The 24,507-nt window shown below is 34.6% G+C and overlaps 1 protein-coding gene across 1 annotated transcript; it reads left to right on the top strand.

Moving 5' to 3' along the window:
* Positions 1 to 1,789: 1,789 nt before the first annotated feature.
* On the top strand, positions 1,790 to 22,520 carry psmd14 (proteasome 26S subunit, non-ATPase 14). Its single transcript, XM_048172847.1, has 11 exons — positions 1,790 to 1,939; positions 4,254 to 4,310; positions 8,519 to 8,590; positions 10,542 to 10,661; positions 12,606 to 12,676; positions 12,760 to 12,910; positions 19,292 to 19,399; positions 19,559 to 19,633; positions 19,714 to 19,839; positions 19,992 to 20,054; positions 22,333 to 22,520. The coding sequence occupies exons 2-11, from the start codon at positions 4,263 to 4,265 to the stop codon at positions 22,429 to 22,431; spliced, it is 933 nt and encodes a 310-aa protein (XP_048028804.1). The 5' UTR covers positions 1,790 to 1,939; positions 4,254 to 4,262; the 3' UTR covers positions 22,432 to 22,520.
* The last annotated feature ends 1,987 nt before the right edge of the window (positions 22,521 to 24,507 follow it).

The following is a 24,507-nucleotide window of genomic DNA, read 5'->3' on the forward strand; positions in this document are numbered from 1 at the left end:
ACAAATTAAACTAGTCTTATTTGTCAAATTATTTTAGCCCATGTAGACCTATTGTAAAATGTAATTTGAGAGTTAGCATTGAGGTCCACCCTATTTCACCAAGGTCCACTCGCTTTAAAATTTCTGGCCTCGCCACTGGGTTAGGGTGTGGTTGGACCTTCTAGCTCCGCCCAGAGAGGGGGAACTGGACGTCAAGCTCCACCTATTGGCTCTGCAGTCTCTAAAAATGTTCTATTTATTTCAAAATGTATTTCTAATTCTTAGTGCATTCTTAACTTATGTATTATATAAGGTAATTAATTACAGCTTGATTGGAAATGGTAAACAAAAATACTTCACAACTGATATTTATCTTCAATTTTTTTATATATATATATATATATATATATACATTTTAGCCTCCTCTCATAATTCATCTCAACCTTTTTATTGACAGATTTTTGTTTGCTTGTGGTGGAAATGATGCAACAACTGAGAGACTTAGTTGTAATCTGTGTAAAAAAAAAGTATATAAATCATTAACACACCATAAATATTGAAACTGTGTTGTCGTGGATTTTTAAAATGTAATAAATAATTTTTAATATATTTTTAAAAGTGGCAAGTGGGACAAGGATAAAATAATAATAATGTACACATGAAAGGCATTAAAAAGTAGCAAAATAATATGGTTTCCAAGTTTTAATGTGACAATATATAAATGAAGTGTTAGAGAGAAAATTGAGCCTTTATGGGGGCCATGTGTTGACGAAAGAGTCTGGATGGAGGTCCCTAGAGCAGGAGGTAAAGGATCACAGCTCAAGTCTTCCATCTAGTGGTTATTAACTCTCATTACATCACAGTAGAGCTATACATCAAGAGAAGTGTAACACACGAGCTGAATGGCGCTGTTGTATCAAGAAACTGGGTCCCGTGGGTCACAATTGAGACTTGAGTTAGACAATAGTGAAAATAATGTGTTAAGAACTTTTATGTCTTGAATTAATTTTCTAAGGGAGAACTGTAATGGACATATGGAGCAAAAGCATGAATTGTATATTTCTAATTTAAGTTATGCAGCTAACTAAATATAAATTTATTTTTAAATTGTTTTGTACATATAATAAAAAAATTAACAAAAATAAAATAAAATAATAGCCTAACAAAAATTCCCATTTTTCTAATATGCTCTATAACATACAGCACTTGATATATAACACAACTCTCTATACATACCACAGTAGCCACTGTCCAAGTAAAACAACAAAAATATATTTAAGCTTCATTGTATAGATCCAATATTAAGGTGCAAATTAGAGGGATGAACAGATGCTTCTCTCTTGTTACACAATTATCAGATGTTATTCTCTGTATTGAGCATCTGAGGTCATGAGAACCTCACACTGATGGGATGATGGAGGCAGAATTGTGAGTGCAGGGCAGCAGGAGACTGAATCCGGCTAGGTGTCGAAATTGCCTGGAGGGAGAAGAGGAAATGAAAGGGGAAAATATGTTAGTGCAAAAAACAATGAACGAGAGTAAACACTTGCTTATTATCTTCCTTGTTTGTGAAGTGAGGCATATTTGCAATTAGAATAGAATAGAGTAGAATAGAAACGAAACGAAACGAAACGTCCATTGGTAACTAGTAAATGCTGATAAAGTATATAAAGCACTAAAACTACATACTTCAGCATATTTAATACAAAAAATACAATATAATGAATTATATGATATCATGTTATATTTTGTGCGATGTAGCTCTAAATTCTGATAATCATTTTTAGAGACTTTTAAGAGACTTTTTAGACGTTTAAGAGACTTTTATTTTGAAAATCCGATCTCCCTGTCCTGTATAACTCTGTTGTGGTACGTTTCACGGTGGTAATTCTGGCTGATTCATTGTAGTCGGGCTGAAACTCAGCTTGCATTCTGACATTATCTCACTCTCTTTGCACAGGTAAAACACAATTCACATTTACTATCATAAAATAGTTGTTTATGGAATATTGCAGTCTGCGGCAGGCTGTTTATGTGATTATAAACGCTTAGTATGTTGTTTAGAGATGTATTTAGCCTCTGTAGCATCATTAGCCTTTCATACAGTTGTTTAAAGGTGAAATGAAGTTATACACGAATAAATTCAAAGTTATTTTTTCTTATTTTACACTCTATTATATGTCTATACATTGTCGTTTACCCGTTTATGTGCTCATAAGTTTCATGTGCCTGTGTAAATAGCACTATGCTAAATAGCTTAGCATGTTAGCAGTTCAGGTCTGGCAGTGAATTAAAATCCTGTCTGACGTGTATATCACAAGTAAAGGCTTTTTGATATTAATATTTGGTCTTGACAGCTAGTAATATTTTATTAGTTACAGTTTAAAAAAGTCTTTATGATATGTAGGTGTTTTTGAATAGCTACAATGTGAATATTCATGATTCAGCAGCATTCATAACCATATCCAAAGCCTTTAGTGTGTGTGTGTGTGTATATATATATATATATACATGGGTTTCAAAGACGTCACTTCCGCTATTCCCGCCGCCATATTTGGGACCGGTCACAGCTGCGCGCCCTGTTTAAGTCTATGGTGACAGCAGCTACAACTACCAGAGGAAGGCCAACAAAACGCTCTCAGAAGGTTCACAACAAGTTTATAATAGATCTTGGATATGTGGTGCTGTTAGCCGTTTCAACAGTCGTCAGAACTTCAAATTTATTTGATTTATTTGAAAATATTATGAATTCTAGTTGCTGTGTTTCGGCGTGTTACAGGATGAACAAATTCACGACACCAGCTGACTACATTACTTAGTTCAAGTACATGCGTGCATGATTTTGTGCAAATATAAGTTGTAATTTTATGTATAGCTTGTATAAATATATATGAATTACCATAGGATGTGTCCTGTTGAGTTAATTAACCTTCTAGCAAGCGCTTCAGTTTACGGGTGTTCATTCAGTCCGCGCAGCTCAAATAATACTGTTATCAAAATGAATCTGTTATTGATGTTATTGTATACAAAAAAAAAATCTGTTATTGTTCATGATCCTTATTATTAATCAAACTATGTGTTGATGAAAATAATGCATTCGTTTTCTAAAAGAAATATTAAAGTTTTAATAATACTGTGTAGTAACGTTAAACATTTTAATGACTTAATCATTGCTGTTTGAGCTGCGCACGCTGAAGCTGAAGAGAATAAAAAAACCCATAAACTGAAAGTTAATTAACTTTCAACTTTTTAATTAATCAACGGAACACATCCTATATAAAATAATCCAGATATTAATACAAAATAAAAATAATATTACAACTAGTATTTGCACAAAATCACGCACAGATGAACTTGAAGTAACCTCATTGAAACTCTGAAACACAGCAAATAAGCCCAAATAATTCACAACGTTATTTTACAAGTATATACGATTATAATATCATGTATAAGAAGAAGACAGTCCCAATCATATTAATGTTTTGTCTTTTTGAGCGCTCGCACTGAAGCTATAGATGATCATCAGCTCTGTGGGTTATTTACCTCAACGAAACACATCCTTTATGAGAATAATCAGATATTTATACTTAATAAAATTAATAAGTTTTATCTGTACAAAATGACGCGAATGCACAAGTGAAGTTTGAACAAGTTATGTAATCAATGTTTAACTCAGTCGACGCGCTCTTACCACAACAACACGCTGAAACAACAACACAGAGAATTCACAACATTTTATTACAATAGTGTCCTCGTTATAATGTTACGTAAATGACAGTCCCAGCAGTTATTAATGTTGTGCATTGCTGTTTGGCTGCCAGTGGTGTGGTCCCTTCTGAATGAAGCCAATAATTCTGCCGATCTAACTACTTTGGGATCAAATAAATTTGTAGTTCTGACGACTGTTGAAACGGCTAACAGCACCACATATCCAAGATATATTATAAACTTGTTGTGAACCTTCTGAAAGCGTTTCGTTGGCCTTCCTCTGGTAGTTGTAGCTGCTGTCACCATAGACTTAAACAGGGCGCGCAGCTGTGACCGGTCCCAAATATGGCGGCGATAGAATACAGTGACGTCACATGAAACCCATATATATATATATATATATATATATATATATATATATATATATATATATATATATATGTATGTAATATATATATATATATATATATATATATATATATATATATATATATATAAATAAATAAATAATATACACAAAACTGTAAAACTGACAGTCTTGTAAACCAAATTTTATATGTGTCTAGATCTAAGGAATGGACCGGCTTTTGAGGCTTGGAGGGGGGATGCCGGGACTCAGCCAGGTAATAATATTTATTCTGTTATTAAGATATATTTGATAAACATGATGTTTTGAATGGCATCTACTGTGAATGACAGCAGCCTGCAGTCATTAGACAGCTGAACGCTGAAGATTGCATCGCACACCACATCAACACTGATGTTTACTACAACTGCCATCAAACACAGTGAGAAACCGGTGGGAAATAATCACTGACTATCTCCATAATGCACTTGCTCTGACTGTCATGTTATTGGTGTGCATTTAAAATTGATAAATGTCCATTAAAATATTTTAATTAAGGTGATTGGTCTTACAAAATGTAAAACTGTTAAATCTAAATTTAAAAGTCTTATTTTAAGACTAAATCAGGTTAAACTTAATTAAAAACAAGCCCTTCGATATGCCCTGCCTAATTTTCAATCAATAGAAGATACTCTGAAATTAAAAACGCTACCATGCAAAAGTTTAGACTCAGTGAGATTATTTTGGTCACACTTTACAATATGGTCCCATTAGTTAATGTTAGTTAATGCGTTAACTAGCATGAACTAACAATGAGCAATACATTTGTTACAGTTTTTAGTAATCTTTGTTGTTAATAAAATGTTACTAAAAATCCAGCTGTTCATTGTTAGTTCCTGTTATCTCAGGTCCATTAAATATTAAAAGATACAGCTTTTGATTTTTAAAATGTATTAGTAAATGTTAAAATTAATAAATTACAACTAATAAATGCTTTAGAAGCATTGTTAGTTCATGTTATCTAATGTATTTAACAAATGGAACCTTATTGTAAAGTGATAGCAGTCTTTTTTAAAGAAATTCATAATATTATTTAGCAAGGATGCATTAAATTGAAGATGAAAAGTGACAGCATTTATTTATAATTTTACATAGTTCTATTTCAAATAAATGCCGTTCTTTTGAATTTTTTATTCATGAAACTTACCTGAAAAACATGTATCGCAGTTTCCACAAAAATACTGTTTTTAACATTGATAGAAATGTTTTTTTTTCCCAGTAAATCAGCATATTAGAATGATTTATGAAGGCTCATGTGACACTGAAGACTGGAGTAATGGCTGCTGAAAATTCATTGTTACCATCACAGGAATAAATTACATTTTAATATATATATATTACAAGAGAAAACTTTTGAATTGTAATATTTCACAATATTACTGTTTTACTGTGTTTTTCATCAAATAAATGCAGTCTTGTTGAGACTCCTTTTTTTAAAAAACATAAAAAAAAAATCATACTGACCTCAAGCTTCTGAACGGTTGTGTATATAATTAAACACTATCTCATGCTGACAAACAACAATCTGAAAACCAACCTAAGCTTTTTTAACCTAGTCTTATCTGGTGTAAGCTGGTGCGCAGATGTTAGTGGAAATGCTTGAGATTTCCAAGGAACTTCATGTGAGCATAGATGTGTCAGGTGGTAAGCAGGTGCACAAATGGGATGCTTTTTTGGGTGGTGTTATTGAGGAGGGTGTTGGTATTCTGAGAGTGTCCTCATGTGGTTTTTCTCAAGGCCTGTGCATGATGGGTAGAAAGACGTCTCTCAGCTCTCTCTGCCAATTAACACTTCCAGTAACAGGCTGCCTCCCTCTGATTCACACCCCACTCCATCACGGAAGAGAGCGAGAGGGGGGGAAAAACACCCATGATTCCTTTTTTTTCAATCGTGCTGGTTTCATACTCTTATTTCCGTCTACAGCTGCACATGCTTAATGTTTAAAATGTAATATTTCATAAAGGATTGATTGGATTTTGGACAGTGTTGATTGGATTTGTGCAGTTCCATATTGACTTTTCTCAGTCCTAGTGCGCTCTGATTGGCTGTTTGGTGTTCACATATATCCATATGGTCTGTGTGTGTATTTGATGATAATTGAGGTACATAAATGTGTACATGAAAATTACACAAGGGTCACTTAACCTCTAAATGATGTTTCCCAAGCTGATGGATAGATTTCACAGAATATATATATATATATATATATATATATATATATATATATATATATATATATATATATATATATATATATATATATATATATATATTTATACACTCCCTGTTTCTGTTAATAAAAAATGGTTTGGAAACAAGCAGCTTTGTTATATATCATATATCTCCAAAATCACTCCCAAATAAAAAATAAAAAAACATTAATGCATCTTTTTATTGCCAGTATTAATTTTATTACACTTGTTACATTTGTTTACAGATTTAATACATTTATTACTATCACATTTCTCAGTCTTTAAGATCTGCTAGTCACATTCTTCTCACAATATTCGTAGATGTTTTGAAGAAACCATGTTAAAAAGCTGACTAATTAATGACTCTGTTGACACCAGGTATTAACATCCACCTCAAATGTGTCAAGGTTAGAGTATCTGATTTTGTGATTACTTGCATTAATGTTTTACTGCGTTTTGATGTCACATATACCAAAGATAGATCTTTTAAATCTGTACCGAGCTTGAAAAGGTAATTTATCACCATGATTGCATGTGTATTTTGCACTTTCTGAGGCGGATGTTAGTATTAGATGTAAAAAGATCCAGTGTAGGTCGGATGATCCATTAACTAGCATTAAACTCATGTTTCATCGAGGGCTGATATTTATGGCAAGCCTTTTTGACTTTTAATCATTCATAGTAAATTTGTTGACATCAAAAACAATCCAGTTTTCATTAGTTCAAATGTTAATTCTTGATATCAGCTATGGGATTTTTACAAGTAAATATCTGTAATTGTATTTGAATGGCAGATCATAGGAATATTTAACTAGTGAAAATTCATTTTAAGTTTTTAAAAGCAGAATTAAGTTTTTAATAGTTTAAATACAAATTTTTGTTAGCAAAATCATATTTTGTAAGTATGTAATTTTTGATATCAAGAATTCACATTTTTTTTCTTGTGTAAATTGAATTGTTAATTTAAAGGTGCCATCGAATGTTTTTTTATAAGATGTAATATAAGTCTAAGGTTGTCCCCTGAATGTGTCTGTGAATGTGTCTTTTTTTAATAAATTTTTTTAACTGCCTATTTTGGGGCATAATTAGAAATGCGCCGATTCAGGTTGCGGTCCCTTTAAATCACGCGCTCTCCGCTCCTGGAGCTCGCGCTTGCCTTAAACAGTGCATAAACAAAGTTCACACAGCTAATATAACCCTCAAAATGGATCTTTACAAAGTGTTCGTCATGCATACTGCATGCATGCGTCGGATTATGTGAGTATTGTATACTGTTATATTGTTTACATTTGATTCTGAATGAGTTTGATAGTGCTCTGTGGCTAACGGCTAATGCTACACTGTTGGAGAGATTTATAAAGAATGAAGTTGTGTTTGTGCATTATACAGACTGCAAGTGTTTAAAAATGAAAATAGCGACGGCTCTTGTCTCCATGAATATTGTATCCTTGCTTGCTTACCTAGTCTGATGATTCAGCTGTGCACAGATCCAGATGTTCTGCCCTTGTGTAATGCCTCGATCATGGGCTGGCATATGCAAATATTGGGGGCGTTAGGGCTGGGCGATGTATCAAATGCTTTTGTCACGCGCATTTCTTCAGTAAAGCCGGTTCCCTGATTACCGCTAAATCGCCATCACCTGCTTTCAAATGGAGCGGCGTTTAATAGACAGAGCCGTAGATCACTGATAAGCCACGCAATATCGCGTTCAATATTGACGGCGATACATATCGATATTGAACGCGATATTGCGTGGCTTATCAGTGATCTACGGCTCTTGTCTATTAAATGCCGCTCCATTTGAAAGCAGGTGATGGCGATTTAGCGGTAATCAGGGAACCGGCTTTACTGAAGAAATGCGCGTGACAAAAGCATTCGATACATCGCCCAGCCCTAGGGGGCGTACATATTAATGATCCTGACTGTTACGTAACAGTCGGTGTTATGTCGAGATTCGCCTGTTCTTCTGAGGTCTTTTAAACAAATTAGATTTATATAAGGAGGAAACAATGGAGTTTGAGACTCATTGTATGTGATTTCCATGTACTGAACTCTTGTTATTTGACTATGCCAAGATAAATTCAATTTTTAATTCTAGGGCACCTTTAAAAAAAAAAAATAGCTACCTGGGGATGGTTAAATGTCAAATCGGCTTGCCACATATATGAGCAGTGTCTTGCGAAAGAGATTTGACTCCCTTGGACTGAAGTGTAACTGTGTGTGTTTTCTGCAGGGTCCTCCCACAGATGCCCCCGCTGTGGACACAGCTGAACAGGTGTACATCTCCTCCCTCGCCCTGCTGAAGGTCAGGATACACACAGTTCCTCTCTCACACATGTTCTCTTTCATAGCTGTTCTCGTGCTGTTTAAAAAACAGTGTAACTGTAGGTGGTTAATTTCTCCTGGTTTTGGTTCTGTCATCACGGAAAATACATTGTATGTTGCAATTGGGGTGTATGATTTGACTAATTTGAGTCCACTAACATAATTTTAATGCTATGATTGGTCAATACCAATTTGATTTTCCATATTTGGGAGCACTAGCATTAAAAGGGTTATGACATGGATTTTTATTTTTATTTTAATATGTTCCTTAAGGTTGACTTAAAATGTTAATAAAGTTAATGCCCCCCCCAAAAAAACAAATATATATGCAGAAAAATGATTATTTTCAACCCTAAGTCTGAACCTCTGTCTGAAATTATCTGTTTTTAGGGGGGTGGCTCCTTGAAAGCCTTTCAGTAAATGGCCTCTCTTATGATTGGCTGATGTAACAACTGTTCATTGATGAAGGAAGTCATATGCAAATGTATTTGCCCATGTGACGTCACAGATCCCGCTATATCTAAATAATATTTTTGAAGCTTGATTAAATAAATACTTTATGATGTGGAATATGTTTTAAATGGTTAGTCCCAAAAATGAGAATTCTGTCATTAACACTTAAATGCATGACTGTTTCGCCAATCATTCTTACATATTCGGGTCTTAATCGACCCGGATCTATATCTAACACGGAAGGATCGCTACCTGTCGTGATAATATAAAACTCCTCTGATATTAGAGTAACAATTACAGAAGAATAAAATAAATCATATTTTGTTACCTTTTGGAGCTTGAAAGGGCTCAGTTTGAGCAGATGTTTTATGCCATCACCACTGTCCTCGTCAGAGCTCATTTCCCAGTAAATTCAGCAAATAATAGGCTAGGTTTATGTTTGAGGTCACGAATATGAGCCCATTCGCGATCTCAAACGTATTCTCAAAACTATATAACTATAAACTATATAATTTTCAACATCTTCAAAATCAATATTTCCATCGCTAACAGCTTCACCAGATCCATCCAATAATAGTTACAGTCATATTTGATTGCGTTCATACTTGCTCTGCAGTAAATCGCTGAGCCATTTCATGTTTTTCATATTATTTCGTTTTCTGTGTGAAAGAGTCGTCACTTCAGCATTGTGTATCAGACATTGCGACCTTGTGGAATAAAGGTGAATTGCAATTATTCCATCATCTAAGATTCAATTATTGTGAAGAAAAAAATATAGCTACACTCATACACACCTCGGGTCATTAGCGACCCTATACAATTTTTTACAGAAAATGAATATAAAAATAGGCATTCTTTTATAATTTTATGATTTTTTTTTTCTTGTTATATTCATTATAATGAATTGATTGAGGAATACTAAGAAGGTTGATGTCTACCTTTAAAAAATGAATGAGGAGGAGGGTAGTGAATGATGTCCCGGGTCACTAAAGACCCGAGGTATGCATTTAAAGGTTAATTACTCACCTTCATGTTGTTCCACACCCATAAGACCTTTGTTCATCTTCAGAACACAAATTAAGATATTTTTGATGAAATTCGAGAGCTATATGACGCGTCCAAAGACAGCAATCTTCTCTACCTTTCTGGACCTTGACAGTGGTGATTATATTGCTGTCTATGGACGAGTCAGATACCTCTTGGATTTCATCAAAAATATCTAAATTTGTGTTCTGAAGATGAACAAAGGTCTTACCGGTTTGGAACGACATGAGGGCGAGTAATTAATGACAGAATTTTCATTTCTGAGTGAACTAACCCTTTAAGCTATGAAACTTGCAGGATGTTTTAATGGTACAAAGACCTTTTATGTGTCAAAAGATCAAGGCAAATTTGAGTTCTCATGTCATAACCCATTTAAGAGAAGAACCACCATTATTATTTTACCTCTTTGATTCCATCTGTTTGTTTGTGTGTAGATGTTGAAACATGGCCGTGCTGGTGTGCCCATGGAAGTCATGGGTCTGATGCTGGGAGAGTTTGTGGATGATTACACTGTACGTGTAATTGACGTGTTTGCCATGCCGCAGTCAGGAACGGTGAGTGAAAATTTCCCCAACAACTTGATATCCTGGTATACTCTATCAGGGTCACCGCAGGTCCTTAAAAAGTTTTAAATTCAGTTTCAAATTTAAGGCCAATTAAATATCTTAAAGGGTATAAGAAAGTCTTCATTTTCATTTCCAGAGGTCTTAAATTTCAGGAAAGAAAAACGGGAATCACAATAATGTGATTATTAAACTTCAAAAGGCTATGATTTAATTGTGAGCAATGCAAGTTTCAAAGTAAAAACGTAACACTGCTGCATGTTCTACAGGCTTATGGTTTCAGAGCAGTTAGCAATTAATGAGCAGCACCACACATTTATGCCAAGCGATTGCTTATGATCTATTCTTTATGAATTATGACAGTGTGTCTAAGGTACACACTGTCATAATTCATAAAGAATAGATCATAAGAATAGATCATAGTCTTTATCTCATACCTGCAAACTTGTATTTCTAAAAAAGCATCAGGGTAACTGTTATATTTCTGCTGTTCCATTAATGCCACCTACTGTCAGAGAGTTATATTGCGTTTTCATTCAGCTTAAAGTACATTCTAAAAATTGAAACAAATAGGAATATATATATATATATATATATATATATATATATATATATATATATATATATATATATATATATATATATATATATATATATATATATATATCCACTATAAATATATATATCCACTATAAATATATATAGAAATTGTCATTTTTACAGTAATTTTATGGTTTGGATGTTACAATAGATTTTGCTATATCCTGCCAATATGGTATTAATTTAATTTGTGCAGGTCTTAAAGGATTAGTCCACTTTCAAATTAAAATTTCCTGATAATTTACTCACTCCCATGTCATCAATGATGTCCATGTCCTTCTTTCTTCAGTCAAAAAGACATTAAGGTTTTTGATGAAAACATTCCAGGATTATTCTCCTTATAGTGGACTTCAATTGGCCCCAAACAGTTTCAAAGAGCTTTCAACGATACCAGATGAGGTATAAGGGTCTTATCTGGCGAAACGATAGGTCATTTTCTAAAAAAAAAATTAAAATGTATATGCTTTATAAACACAAATGATTGCCTTGCAAGTGCTTCTGCCAGACCGCACTTCTGTATTCTTCAAAAAGCTTACGCTGTATGTCCTACACCTTCCCTATTCTACTAACGGAACGAACACAGCGCCAGTTCCGTTTTTTCCGTAACTTGAATACGGAAGGCGTAGTAGGCAATTCTTTTGCAAGTAATTACAAGTTTAATCTTGCCTGGATCTTTGATGTAAACTCGTGAACGCCCCCCAAGAACACCTGAACACCCCCCTTTCAAAAATCTTGCTTCCAACGCCCCCGTTGTTCTCTGAACGCCCCCGTTGAGAAACACTAGTGCAGGACATACTGCGTAAGCTTTTTGAAGAATACGGAAGTGTGGTCTGGCGGAATCACTTCATTTGTATTTATAAAGCATATACATTTTAAAATTTTTTTTTTTTTTTCGAAAATGACTGATCGTTTCACTAGATAAGACCCATTATTCCTCGTCTCGGTATCTTTAAAGCCCTTTGAAGCTGCACTGAAACTGTAATTTTGACCTTCAACTGTTTGGAGGCCATTGAAGACCGATATAAGGAGAATAATCCTGGAATGTTTTCATCAAAAACCTTAATTTCTTTTCGACTGAAGAAAGAAGGACATGGACATCTTGGATGACATGGGGGTGAGTAAATTATCAGGAAATTTTCATTTGAAAGTGGACTAATACTTTAAAGAACCTTTAAATTTGATTTTAAAGACCCTGCAGATACTCTGATTACTATTTTATTTCTAAAGATGTCACATTTGAATCATTGTATTTGACAGCAAGCTTTAGTGTGTTTTACAGTCCATAGTGTTTACCTGTGATCCTAGAGTGATTCCGACTGGTTGTTGTGTTGACAGGGTGTGAGCGTTGAGGCCGTGGACCCTGTTTTTCAAGCCAAGATGTTGGATATGTTAAAGCAGACGGGAAGGTGAGAGAATCTGAGTGAAGATGAAAACCTGTTCTGATATAAAACTGTATGTCAGATAACGAGGGTTTGCAATCTCTGTGTAGGCCTGAGATGGTGGTGGGCTGGTACCACAGTCACCCTGGTTTTGGCTGCTGGTTGTCGGGTGTGGACATTAACACACAGCAGAGTTTTGAGGCACTGTCGGAACGCGCTGTTGCCGTGGTGGTCGATCCCATCCAGAGCGTCAAGGGAAAGGTAGCGGTCCTTAAACATACGCAACACTCGTTTTCAAAGAATTTGTCATTATCTAGAAGTGTTTTAATTTTTTGGTCTCCTATTCCTTTAAACACACACTTACAGATGTTACCGCTTCACACACACATTTTGCAGAGATTCTTCTTTTCTTCTGTATATGTGAACATGTGCTCACACTTCCTGTCAGAGTGTGAGAGTGCCTGGATGTCTGTGATTTTTCTTGTCTGCTTGCCGCTGTGAGCTCTATTAACACTCTGAACCATGTGAGATAGTGTGAGGGCTCCATCTCTCCCATCACTCCTGTGTAGGGGGATGGGGACAGGAAGAGGAGATGGTATTATAAGAAGAGGAAGGGGGCATTAATAAATGATGAAAAAGAGAGACAGAAAATGAACATGCAATGCAGATATTGTTCAGTTTGTGGATGTAAACATTTTTTTTAAGGCTAACCAGCAATAAGATGCATATAGAAATATATTAAATGTTACAAAAGATTTCTATTGCAAATAAATTCTGTTCTTCCGTTCTATTCATCAAAGAATTATGACGACAAATTGTATCATGGTTTTCACAAAAAAATATTAAAGGTGCCCTAGAACGCTTTTTCACAAGATCTAATATAAGTCTGAGGTGTCCCCTGAATGTGTCTGTGAAGTTTCAGCTCAAAATACCCCATAGATTTTTTTTTTTTTTTCATTTTTTTTTAACTGCCTATTTTGGGGCATCATTAAATATGCGCCGATTCAGCGTGCTTCCCTATAAATGTTTGCGCTCCCCGCCCCCGAGCTCGCGACTCTATAATACATTGCATAAACAAAGTTCACACAGCTAATATAACCCTCAAAATGGATCTTTACAAAGTGTTTGTCATGCAGCATACCTGATTTTGTAAGTATAGTATTTATTTGGATGTTTACATTTGATTCTGAATGAGTTTGAGGCTATGCTCCGTGGCTAACGGCTAATGCTACACTGTTGGAGAGTTTTATAAAGAATGAAGTTATTTATGAATTATACACTATATTATACACTGAATTAAGACTTTAATAATGAAAATAACGACATGGCTCTTGTCTCCGTGAATACAGTAAGAAACGATGGTAACTTTAACCACATTTAACAGTACATTAGCAACATGTTAACGAAACATTTAGAAAGACAATTTACAAATATCACTAAAAATATCATGATATCATGGGTCATGTCAGTTATTATTGCTCCATCTGCCATTTTTCACTATTGTCCTTGCTTTCTTACCTAGTCTGATAATTCAGCTGTGCACAGATCCAGACGTTAATACTGGCTTGTCTAATGCTTTGAACATAGAGACAGAGCGACACACGTCATAATCTGAAAACCATGCCCATTGGGGGGGGAAACAATCCAACTGTCTCCATTGACATTATATAGCGTGAGGCTGCCTCTTTGTCATTTCTGGCTTAAAACAAAAAATAGAACAATGTCTGTACACCTTGTCACCATAGCAGCTTTTAGACATTGTTCTGTTTTTTTGTAATAAGTCAGAAATGACAAGGAGGCAGCCTCACGCAATACAAAGTCGAATGGAGACAGGTTGGATTGTTTTCCCCCTCTGGTGGGCGTGGTCTTCAGATTATACTAAATGCGCTCTGTCTCTATGGGCTGGCATATGCAAAATTTGGGGCGTACATATTAATGATCCCGACTGTTGCATCACAGTTGGTGTTATGTTGAGATTCGCCTGTTCTTCAGAGGTCTTTTAAACAAATGAGATTTACATAAGGAGGAAACAATGGAGTTTGAGACTCACTGTATGTCATTTCCATGTACTGAACTCTTGTTATTTAACTATGCCAAGGTAAATTCAATTTTCAATTCTATGGCACCTTTAAGTAACACAGCTTAATAATAATAATAATAATAATAATAATAATAATAATAATAATAATAAATGTTTCTTGAGCAGCAAATCAACACATTAGAATGATTTCATAAGAATCATGTGACACTAAAGACTGGAGTAATGATGCTGAAAATTCAGCTTTGACATTGCAGGAATAAAATACAATTTTAAGTATATTAAAATAGAAAACGGTTATTTTAAATTGTAATTTTCAATATATCTAGTTTATATATTTGTATGAAAATATATATATATATATATATATATATATATATATATATATATATATATATATATATATATATATATATATTTTTCCCCCTATATCTTTTAGATTATTTTAATATATATATATATATATATATATATATATATATATATATATATATATATATATATATATATATGTGTTTTTACTGCGTTTTTAATTAAATAAATTCAGCCTTGGTGAGCATAAAAGATTTCTCTCATAACGATATAGTACATTCTTTATGATGCTTAAATTGTTGTTATAGATCTATTAAAATTTATTATTTATGTGCAAACACAGTCAAATTGACCAATTATTTTTACTTGATATATTTGAATGGTGGAGGGCGGACAGGAATTAAACATTTAGCTGAACTTTAACTTTAGCTTTAGTATTTTATCTGAAAGGTTTCATTGCATTGCACTTGTTTTTCTGTTTTAAAATATTCATGCTCCACACCTCCAGAGTATCATCACGTCTCTGTGAACACAGTACAAGTGGTTTAAAAAGGGTTTGTGAGATCTTCATGGTGTCAGCACTACATGGTCTGTCTGTCTTTCTCCTGTGCCTGATGATAATTCACCCTCCGAGCATCACACACTCACACCGGTGCACGTCCCGGCGCAGGGAACGTCCCCCTCAGCACAGATGTGGGACACTGCAGGATTTTACACCAGTTCGTTCAGTCAGGATCTAACGAGTCCCCAGGGTTCAGGAGGCGTTACTTTGTGTACTCTTCCACACAATCTGCTTCCTTCTCCTACTTAACACTCTTTTGTCCAAGACAAAAACTCTATCCAAGATCCCATCACTGTGATTTGGTCCAAGGCTTTATTTATGTTTTATCTTATTTCTTTTAATTACCTTTTATGTTCTTGATAACACTATTTAAGATCAGTAGCATCAGTTGGAGTTGTGTGTATCTAAGACCTAATTTAAGAAAGCCTAATTAAATATCTCAAACTGCAACAAGGTATGATGTAATGAGTCAGTTTTTGTAGTTCTAAAAGCTTTAATACAACTTTTATTTAGTCTTTATTATTACTATTATTATACTTTTATAATTGTATGGTCTTATGTTGCTGGTCCTTTTATTCTGTAAAAACCTATCCACATCTCCAGATTCACTTTAATTTTGGAAATAGGCTTTGATAACATAATTAATACAATGTAATGCATCACAACATTTTATTATACGATTCTATATTTTGTTAAAAATATGAAAAACTGTTTAGGATGACCAGTATTCAATTTCTTTATTTACTAAACATTTTCAAGCATTTTTTTTTTTTTTTTTTTTCAGATTAAAAAAAAAAAAAAAAAAAAAAAAGTATTAATAGATCAATAAAGTAAATGTTTAATATTTGTTTTATATGTATATGAAGAGTACGGAAGAGGATTAGGGCCAAGCAATAATAAAAAAAAAAAAATAACCATCTCGAGTTTAAAGTTGTAAAATTTAGAGAAAAAAGTCGAGATAAAATGTTGAGAATAAAGTCATTAAATTACGAGAAAAAAGTCATTAAATTATGAGAACAAATTCGTTAAATTATGAGAAAAATGTCATTAAATTTCAAGAAAATAGTCGAGATAAAATGTTGAGAATAAACTCATTAAATTATGAAAAAAAAGTCATTAAATTACGAGAACAAATTCGTTAAATTACGAGAACAAATTCATTAAAATATGAGAAAAAAGTTGTTCAATTACCAGAACAAATTCGTTAACTTATAAGAACATTTTCTCGTAATTTAATGAGTTTATTCTCAACATTTTATCTCGACTTTTTCTCAATTTAACGAGTTTTTTCTTGAAATTTAACAACTTTAATCTCGAGATGGTTTTATTTTTTTATTATTGCTTGGCCCTAATCCTCTTCCTTAGAAGAGTCATACTGGTAATATTTGTATTTATAAATCTTGAATATAAGGTTATATTTCTCTAAAAAGGTTATATTTTATTAGCCTGACTACGTCAGACTTCCTACTTCCGCTCAATTTCATTTCGCTTCTGTACTCAGTCTGATACAGCGTCAGAGCTTTGTGTTTGCCACCGGTCTGGAAACAGCCGGGCCAATCAACGAACAGAGGGCGGGCTGAGAGCCGTGACGTAGATGCTAAGCGCCGAGTTTTACATTGTAGGTTAGAGAAATCGAAAACCGAAACGACCGCGGAAATGGGAAACGAGACATGGGATGCAAACTTCGGGATGCATTAACTTCGCATAATCTGCAAAAGTCGTTTACAGCCATGTTCACTCCGGTATTTCGCTCACATTATCATGTGTTTACAACAGGTTTACAGTGGAAGTTCAATCATAGATTTGAGTTCGATGCATGATGTCTGTGCTTCGATGCGGCTGTACAGGCGGATAACATACGTCATAACTAAACGTATCTGATTGGCTTACGGGTAACCAATGATTTTAAACTTCAGACAAGCGTCCCCTAGCGAGAGAGAAAACACTTCTCTATTATGCCATTCCAGACTCTGTCTACGAAGCAAAGTGAAGTAGCAGAGTCTGGTATTACCAGGCTAATATTTTATTATATATAAATGTAAATTAGGATATATTTATACATTCAGAATATAAAAACATCACTTATCTAAACCAAAAGGAGAATTTTTTTCCTCTACTTTCAATATAATTTATCACTCTTTTCTTCTCTTCTCTTTTTTATTTTTTTATTTTACTTCACTAGTCCACTTTATTTCCTTTGTATACCTTTGTGAATGCTTTATAGCATTGCATCTCTACTTAAAGGCACAATATGTAAGATTTTTTATTAATATATCCAATAACCACAATGTTTTATAGTTTGTTGACTTGAGAAATAAGCAATTTTAACAAGGATTTAGACCGTGTCCGTGCGTCGCCTATCAATGACAACATATCTGCGTTACCATCGGTTTCCAGGTTTTATTTTATAGAATCCATGGAAACGCCAAAGATGCTTTCATATATTATGTGTTTTATTAGACAGGTGAGCATTTAGTTCGGATTTAGTTTGTCTCAGTTTCATCTGTTTCTTCATGCAATCACAGACGGATTTGATGATGGTGAGCTCTGATCTCCATGTGGAGCACCGGCTGTTATCAGTCTTATTGTGTATTCAAAAATCTCACTGGATTATTACAATTAATGGCAAAATCAATGTTTAGAAATGTGAACAAATATTTCCTGCTGACACACTACAGCAAAAGATATAAATAACTGGCTTAAAACCTTTTTTGGGGGGTGAAAATACTGACGTGCCTAAGACTTTTGTACAGTATTGTGTCTAATATGATAAAACGGCACTGTGTTACCCCACATACACTTGACCGGAAGATGCGGAAGTGGCGACTGTGGCATAATAAAAGCTCCGCTGCTCGTAATCCATGTGTTGCGCTCGTCTCTCATTAGCAATTGCTCCAACGGCTTTCATCCACACCTTTTTTATTTAGGTATTTATGAAAAATGATAAATTGTGGTTTGGCACGATACAATAACAAACTGTGTGCTAACTGTGCCCAACCTATGCTTGTAGCAACAAGATTATGGTTTTCTAGTATAGTACAGTAGTAGTATTTTTCATGCCTTTTCCATCAACAAGGTACCTCATTAAAACTCTTAAATCAGTATATTACTCATATACTATTGTCAATAAAAGTCCTTTGTAGCCAGTCTGGGAACTTTTACCCTTCTATCTAATGTAATCATCCTCCATTGCACACTTTTACAGTATCAAGCTGTCACCAACTCTTCTGCCACCAATGTACCATACAGTCTAATCCTGAATTTTTAGAACAACAGTGGAAAAACACTGGCCCAGAATGACATGGTTTTGCAATAAGAACCATTCTTGTCTTGATGGTGGAAAAGAGGTTTATATAGTCACCACCATGAATCGTCTGTCACCTCTCCTCCATTACGTGTATATGTGTGTACATGGCTGTGATGTTCTGAGTGTGACAGTTGCTCTGCTCCACATAGTGTTCATGTGGGCAGGCTTGACCTGTGCGTGAGCTCAGGTGCGCTATCATCGCATATGTGATGTGACAGCGCAAAGCATTAGCTATTGTTTCAAAGCCTGCGCTCTTACTGTAAATGTGTCTTTTTCTGTCCTTTGGATTAGATCAGATTTTATTTACTGGTTACTTTGTAGTTTGCATCTCCCATAATGCATTAAAACTAAAAATTCATATTTTTTACATATAAACTATTTGTGCAAGAATCTGAAACCACCATTTTTTTTTTCCTCCTCCAGGTTGTGATTGATGCTTTCAGGCTAATAAATGCCAATATGATGGTACTGGGTCATGAGCCACGTCAAACCACTTCTAACCTGGGACACCTCAACAAGCCTTCTATTCAGGTAACATTTTTTAATATATCTGTCTTTACCTCTAACCCCGCCCAACAAAAAAAAAAATATATTTTTTTTTTGCATTTATTATTTTATTTTATTTATCTAAATAAAATGTATTATTACTTTTAATGTATAATTTTATTAAAAGACATTTCTCTTGTGCAGGCGTTGATTCATGGGCTCAACAGACATTATTACTCCATTACAATCAACTACAGGAAAAATGAATTGGAACAGAAGGTTTGAACTTGTAGATGTTTTAACATGCTTTTTGTTCATTTGTTAAATTGGACAGTCATAGTGTATGTTTATGTGTTCAGATGTTACTCAACCTCCATAAGAAAAGCTGGATGGAGGGTCTGACCCTTCAGGATTACAGTGAACACTGCAAACTGAACGAGACCATCGTCAAGGAGATGCTCGAGCTGGCCAAGAACTACAATAAGGTGAAAAAATGCACAGGGACATGGGTGTCTTACTCTCAAGTCTGAAACGTTAAATGGCTAGCTGAAACTGAGCTTTGCTTTTCATTCTAGCCTGTAGCAGATGTTTTTGTGAAGTATGTTTGATTTACATTTTTTTTTTTTTCCCCCTTCAGGCTGTAGAGGAAGAAGACAAGATGACTCCTGAGCAGCTTGCCATTAAGAACGTTGGAAAACAGGTTATTAGTTTTTTTTTTTGTTTGTTTCTTTCTTTATATTGTTGGTGGTTTGTCACTATATTTACTAGGGCTAGGTTAAAAATATAGATTTCCCGATTTTAATCAATTGTCATTTTGAAAGGCAAATATCGATTCTTAAATTATTTTTTAGTTATTGAATGAACAAAGCTTTGTAGCGCGCCTCCCATCCAGTAAATCACAATAAGCTTTGTTACTTCTGATAAGAAATAAAGAATTAGCTTTCAAATTCTGTCAATCTTTTTTACGAAATTCAAACAATAAATAACATTTTGGTGCTCTTTAATGTGACGTGACAGCGGCATTTAATAGACAGAGCCGTAGATCACTGAAAAGCCACGCAATATCGCGTTCATATCGCAGATGAATCGCCTTCGATAATGAACGCGATATTGCGTGGCTTTTCCGTGATCTACGGCTCTGTCTATTAAATTCCGCTCCATTTGAAAGCAGGTGATGGCGATTTAGCGTAATCAGGGAACCGGCTTTACTGACGAAATGCGCGTGACAATCTCATGCGATATATCGTGCAGCCCTAGTAGTGCCTCAGTTCAAGCGAAGCGGCATATGAACTGATGTTCTCTTTTGCTTTACGACTAGTTACAGCATGAAATAAATATGAATGAACATCAGAAGGGATGTTGAAAGATACAGTACCACTTACTGAAATCTGTATCATGATCAACTATAAATCAAGCTTATTAACAATGTCACCTTATTACATTTATCTCAGAAAAACCATTACTCAGCTATTTTTACTTAACTTGTTCTTCATTATTTAATGTATTTTTCAATAAATCCATCATGCTTTTATAACAGCTATCATTCAAATGATCAGATAAAAAAGGAAAGAAAAATAATGTATTTTTATAATGTTAATATTATAAGAAACTTCTTTTATGTGCAATTTAAATGTAAGTCGCCTACAAATAAGTTAATTTTAACTAATATTATAGTAATGTACCAACTGAGGTTCCCTGTATAGTTATAGTTCGTGTATAGCACTAAAGGACCACAAAGATGACGATAAAATAATCACAGATTTAACAGTTTTGTTCCTAAAAATGTGTGGAGTTCTGCGACGTGACCAAGACAGCACATCACACACTAACAGATTCCATTTACAAACAACCAGAGTCCTGACTGTAAACACAGGAAATCTCGCAAAATCTCTTGTGGTCAAACGTGACTTTAGAGTAAACAAACATGGCAGACGAAAGGCAAGAAGAAATGGGGATAATGGAGTTTGCACTGCTTTTTACAGAAAATTCGGTCCCACTTTATATTAAGTGGCCTTAACTACTATGTACTTACATCAAAAAATAAGTACAATGTACTTATTGGGTTCATATTGAATTGCAAAACACTTTTGCTGCTATTGAGGTGGGGTACGGGTAAGGTTAAGGACAGGTTTGGTGGTATGGGTAGGTTTAAGGGTAGGGGTAAGGGTTAAGGGATGGGTCAACAGTGTAATTATGAATGTAATTACAGAAATTAATTACAGATGTAATTACATGCAGGTGTTTTTAAAATATAAGTACAATGTAAAAACATGTATGTACACAATAAGTGCATTGTATCAAATTATTAATTTAAATGTAAGTACATAGTAGTTAAGACCACTTAATATAAAGTGGGTCCGAAAATTCTTTATGCTTCCGTCAGCTCACTTTCTAATTTTGCATAGTTTCATTCCAGAATGTGTGTGTGTGTGTCCTCACGGTTCCCCTCACACACACAACAGCATTTTTGATTGTAAAAATATTCAACATGTTGGATATTTACGATTTGAGATCTGTGCGCCCTGATGTTCTTCCAAGCAGATTCAATCACTAACATACCTCACACCACAGAAAAATCAGATAAGATAATCTGTAGAACCATCAAGATAATCGGGACTTTACCTAGGATTGGAAGGGGAGAATTGGGCCTAAAATCGGCCTGATTATCTTTTGCGGGTACCTTTAGTTGAGAGAATTTTTTTTTTTTTTTTTTTTTTCCCTTGAGGAATTTTGCCATGTACTGTACCTGATAGTCCCCAGTTTATTGATATTGAATCACAAGCTTGTGACTCTAATCAAATTGTGAAATTTGTGTCAATGCCCAGCCCTAGTAATTACTGTAAAAACCATAGGTGATTTGGCAAATACTCGCCAGCGGCAGCAGCTCGAAACATAAGTGTGTTTGACATCTTTTTGTAGTCTCAGAGGTTTACAGGACTTCGTGGATCACATGTCTGCTATTCTCTTTCTCTCTGTAGGATCCCAAACGGCATTTGGAAGAGCATGTGGATGTTCTTATGACATCCAATATTGTGCAGTGCCTCGCAGCAATGTTGGACACAGTTGTGTTCCAGTGATTTCCCTCTCCATCTCTGTCTCTGTGCATAAATGTTCATATTCTACAACTGTTTTGTCTTTTTAAGAAATAAACACAAAATTCCAGTAACGCCATTGTCTTTCCTTCATGGACAGCGAGGAAAGGTTGCACGTGTAGAAAACAATTGTTCAAACTCTAGAAATGTCAAAAAAAAAAAAAAATTCTTTAAAGGGGATCTATTATGCCCCTTTTCCCAAGGTGTAATATAAGTCTCTGGTGTCCCCACAAATGTGTCTGAAGTTTCAGCCCAAAATACCCCAGTTCATTTATTATAGCTTGTCAAATTTGCCCCTCTTTGGGTAAGTAAAAACACGCTGTTTTTGTGTGTGTCCCTTTAAATGCAAATGAGCTGCTTCTCCCGGCCCCCTTTCCAGAAAAGGGCGGAGCTTTAATGGCTCATGCTTCACTTGCTCAACAACATCAAAGCAGGAGAATCTCACGCAGCCAAAATGATGATTGTCTGTAACAGGTGTTCAGTTTTACATAGTTCAAACCAGAGTCGGACACTGATGGAGAGACTCAGAAAGAATCAAACTTATAGAATCCATCTGGATGTTTCTGAATGGTTCTGAACTGTTTCTGGGGCCATGGTTTATGTAAATTTTGTGGTTTTTGATGTCAACAACCCAGGAAGAAGCTTGTTGTAGTCCCAACCAGCCGTTTGTTGTAGTCTTTAAATGGAGATTTCTGTAAAAGAAAATATCTCCCTTTGCATTGAACTTTGAGTGTCGTAGTTGCATTGAACTTTTGAGTGTCACTTTGCATATGTTGTTTATGTTCAAACCGCAACATTACCCACTAACTAAAGTTTAAAAAAGTGAAATCATAATCAAGGACTCCTTTAAGATTCATTAAGGATTCATTATGTAGATCTTGAATTATTACTGCAAAGGGATGTCGTTTCAGTGTAAGTCAGTTGTCCTTGGATTTCCCCTTGAAGTTCCTAAGGAATGAAATCTCTGAGGAAGATTTTCGGGGAACAACAATGAAACAACTTATTTAAGATGACAGCACTTCAGGACGATGCTTAAGTGAGCATCAGTGTGAAATATTTATTAGTGTGCTCAGTAAACATAGTTGTTCCTGTCTAAATGGTTTCACTTGATTTCAGGAATATAAAAGTCACCTCTTTTCAAGCCTATCTCTAATTCATCTGTAATTCCTATAGATCAAATAACATTGCCTGAGATATTAAAGGCCCACTTAAGTGACTTGGAACGTGCAGCATTCAATGTGTTTGTGTCATTTCAACTGAAACAGGAAGACAGGGCGGGACATATCAAACGGCTCCTCCCCTTTTTAAAAATAGCCAATAGCATTTCGTTTATATCACAGCTCGGCCAGAGCTGTTGAGCTTGTTAAAACCTCAGTTTCCTTCTAATCTCTAACGTTTCTCCTCCTAATCTCCTCCATATCGCTTTAAAATACAGCATTCTGTGCAGAATTCAAATGGGTCTGATACGTTTTGTGGTCTGCGCTGACTCAGTATGATCCACGCGGTGGTTCATGTGACACTAACACGAAGACTTCATTCGCCTCAACGGAAAGCATAATTACAGTCTCACTTTCCCTATCCCCTATGTACGGAAGAGGATTAGGGCCAAGCAATAATAAAAAAATAAAACCATCTCGAGATAAAAGTTGTTAAATTTCGAGGAAAAACTTGTTAAATTTCGAGAAAAAAGTCAAGATAAAATGTTGAGAATAAAGTCATTAAATTATGAGGAAAAAAGTCATTAAATTACGAGAACAAATTCGTTAAATTACGAATTTGTTCTCATAATTTAATGACTTTTTTTCCTCATAATTTAATGACTTTATTCTCATAATTTAATTTATTCTCAACATTTTATCTCGACTTTTTTCTCGAAATTTAACGACATTTTTCTCATAATTTAATGAATTTGTTCTCGTAATTTAATGACTTTTTTCTCGTAATTTAATGACTTTATTCTCAACATTTTATCGACTTTTTTCTCGAAATTTAACGAATTTTTTATCGTAATTTAATGAGGTTATTCTCAACATTTTTTGACTTTTTTCTCGAAATTTAACA

The sequence above is a fragment of the Megalobrama amblycephala genome, linkage group LG21 (genome assembly GCF_018812025.1).
Source record: "Megalobrama amblycephala isolate DHTTF-2021 linkage group LG21, ASM1881202v1, whole genome shotgun sequence".
NCBI classification, from domain to species: Eukaryota; Metazoa; Chordata; class Actinopteri; order Cypriniformes; family Xenocyprididae; genus Megalobrama; species Megalobrama amblycephala.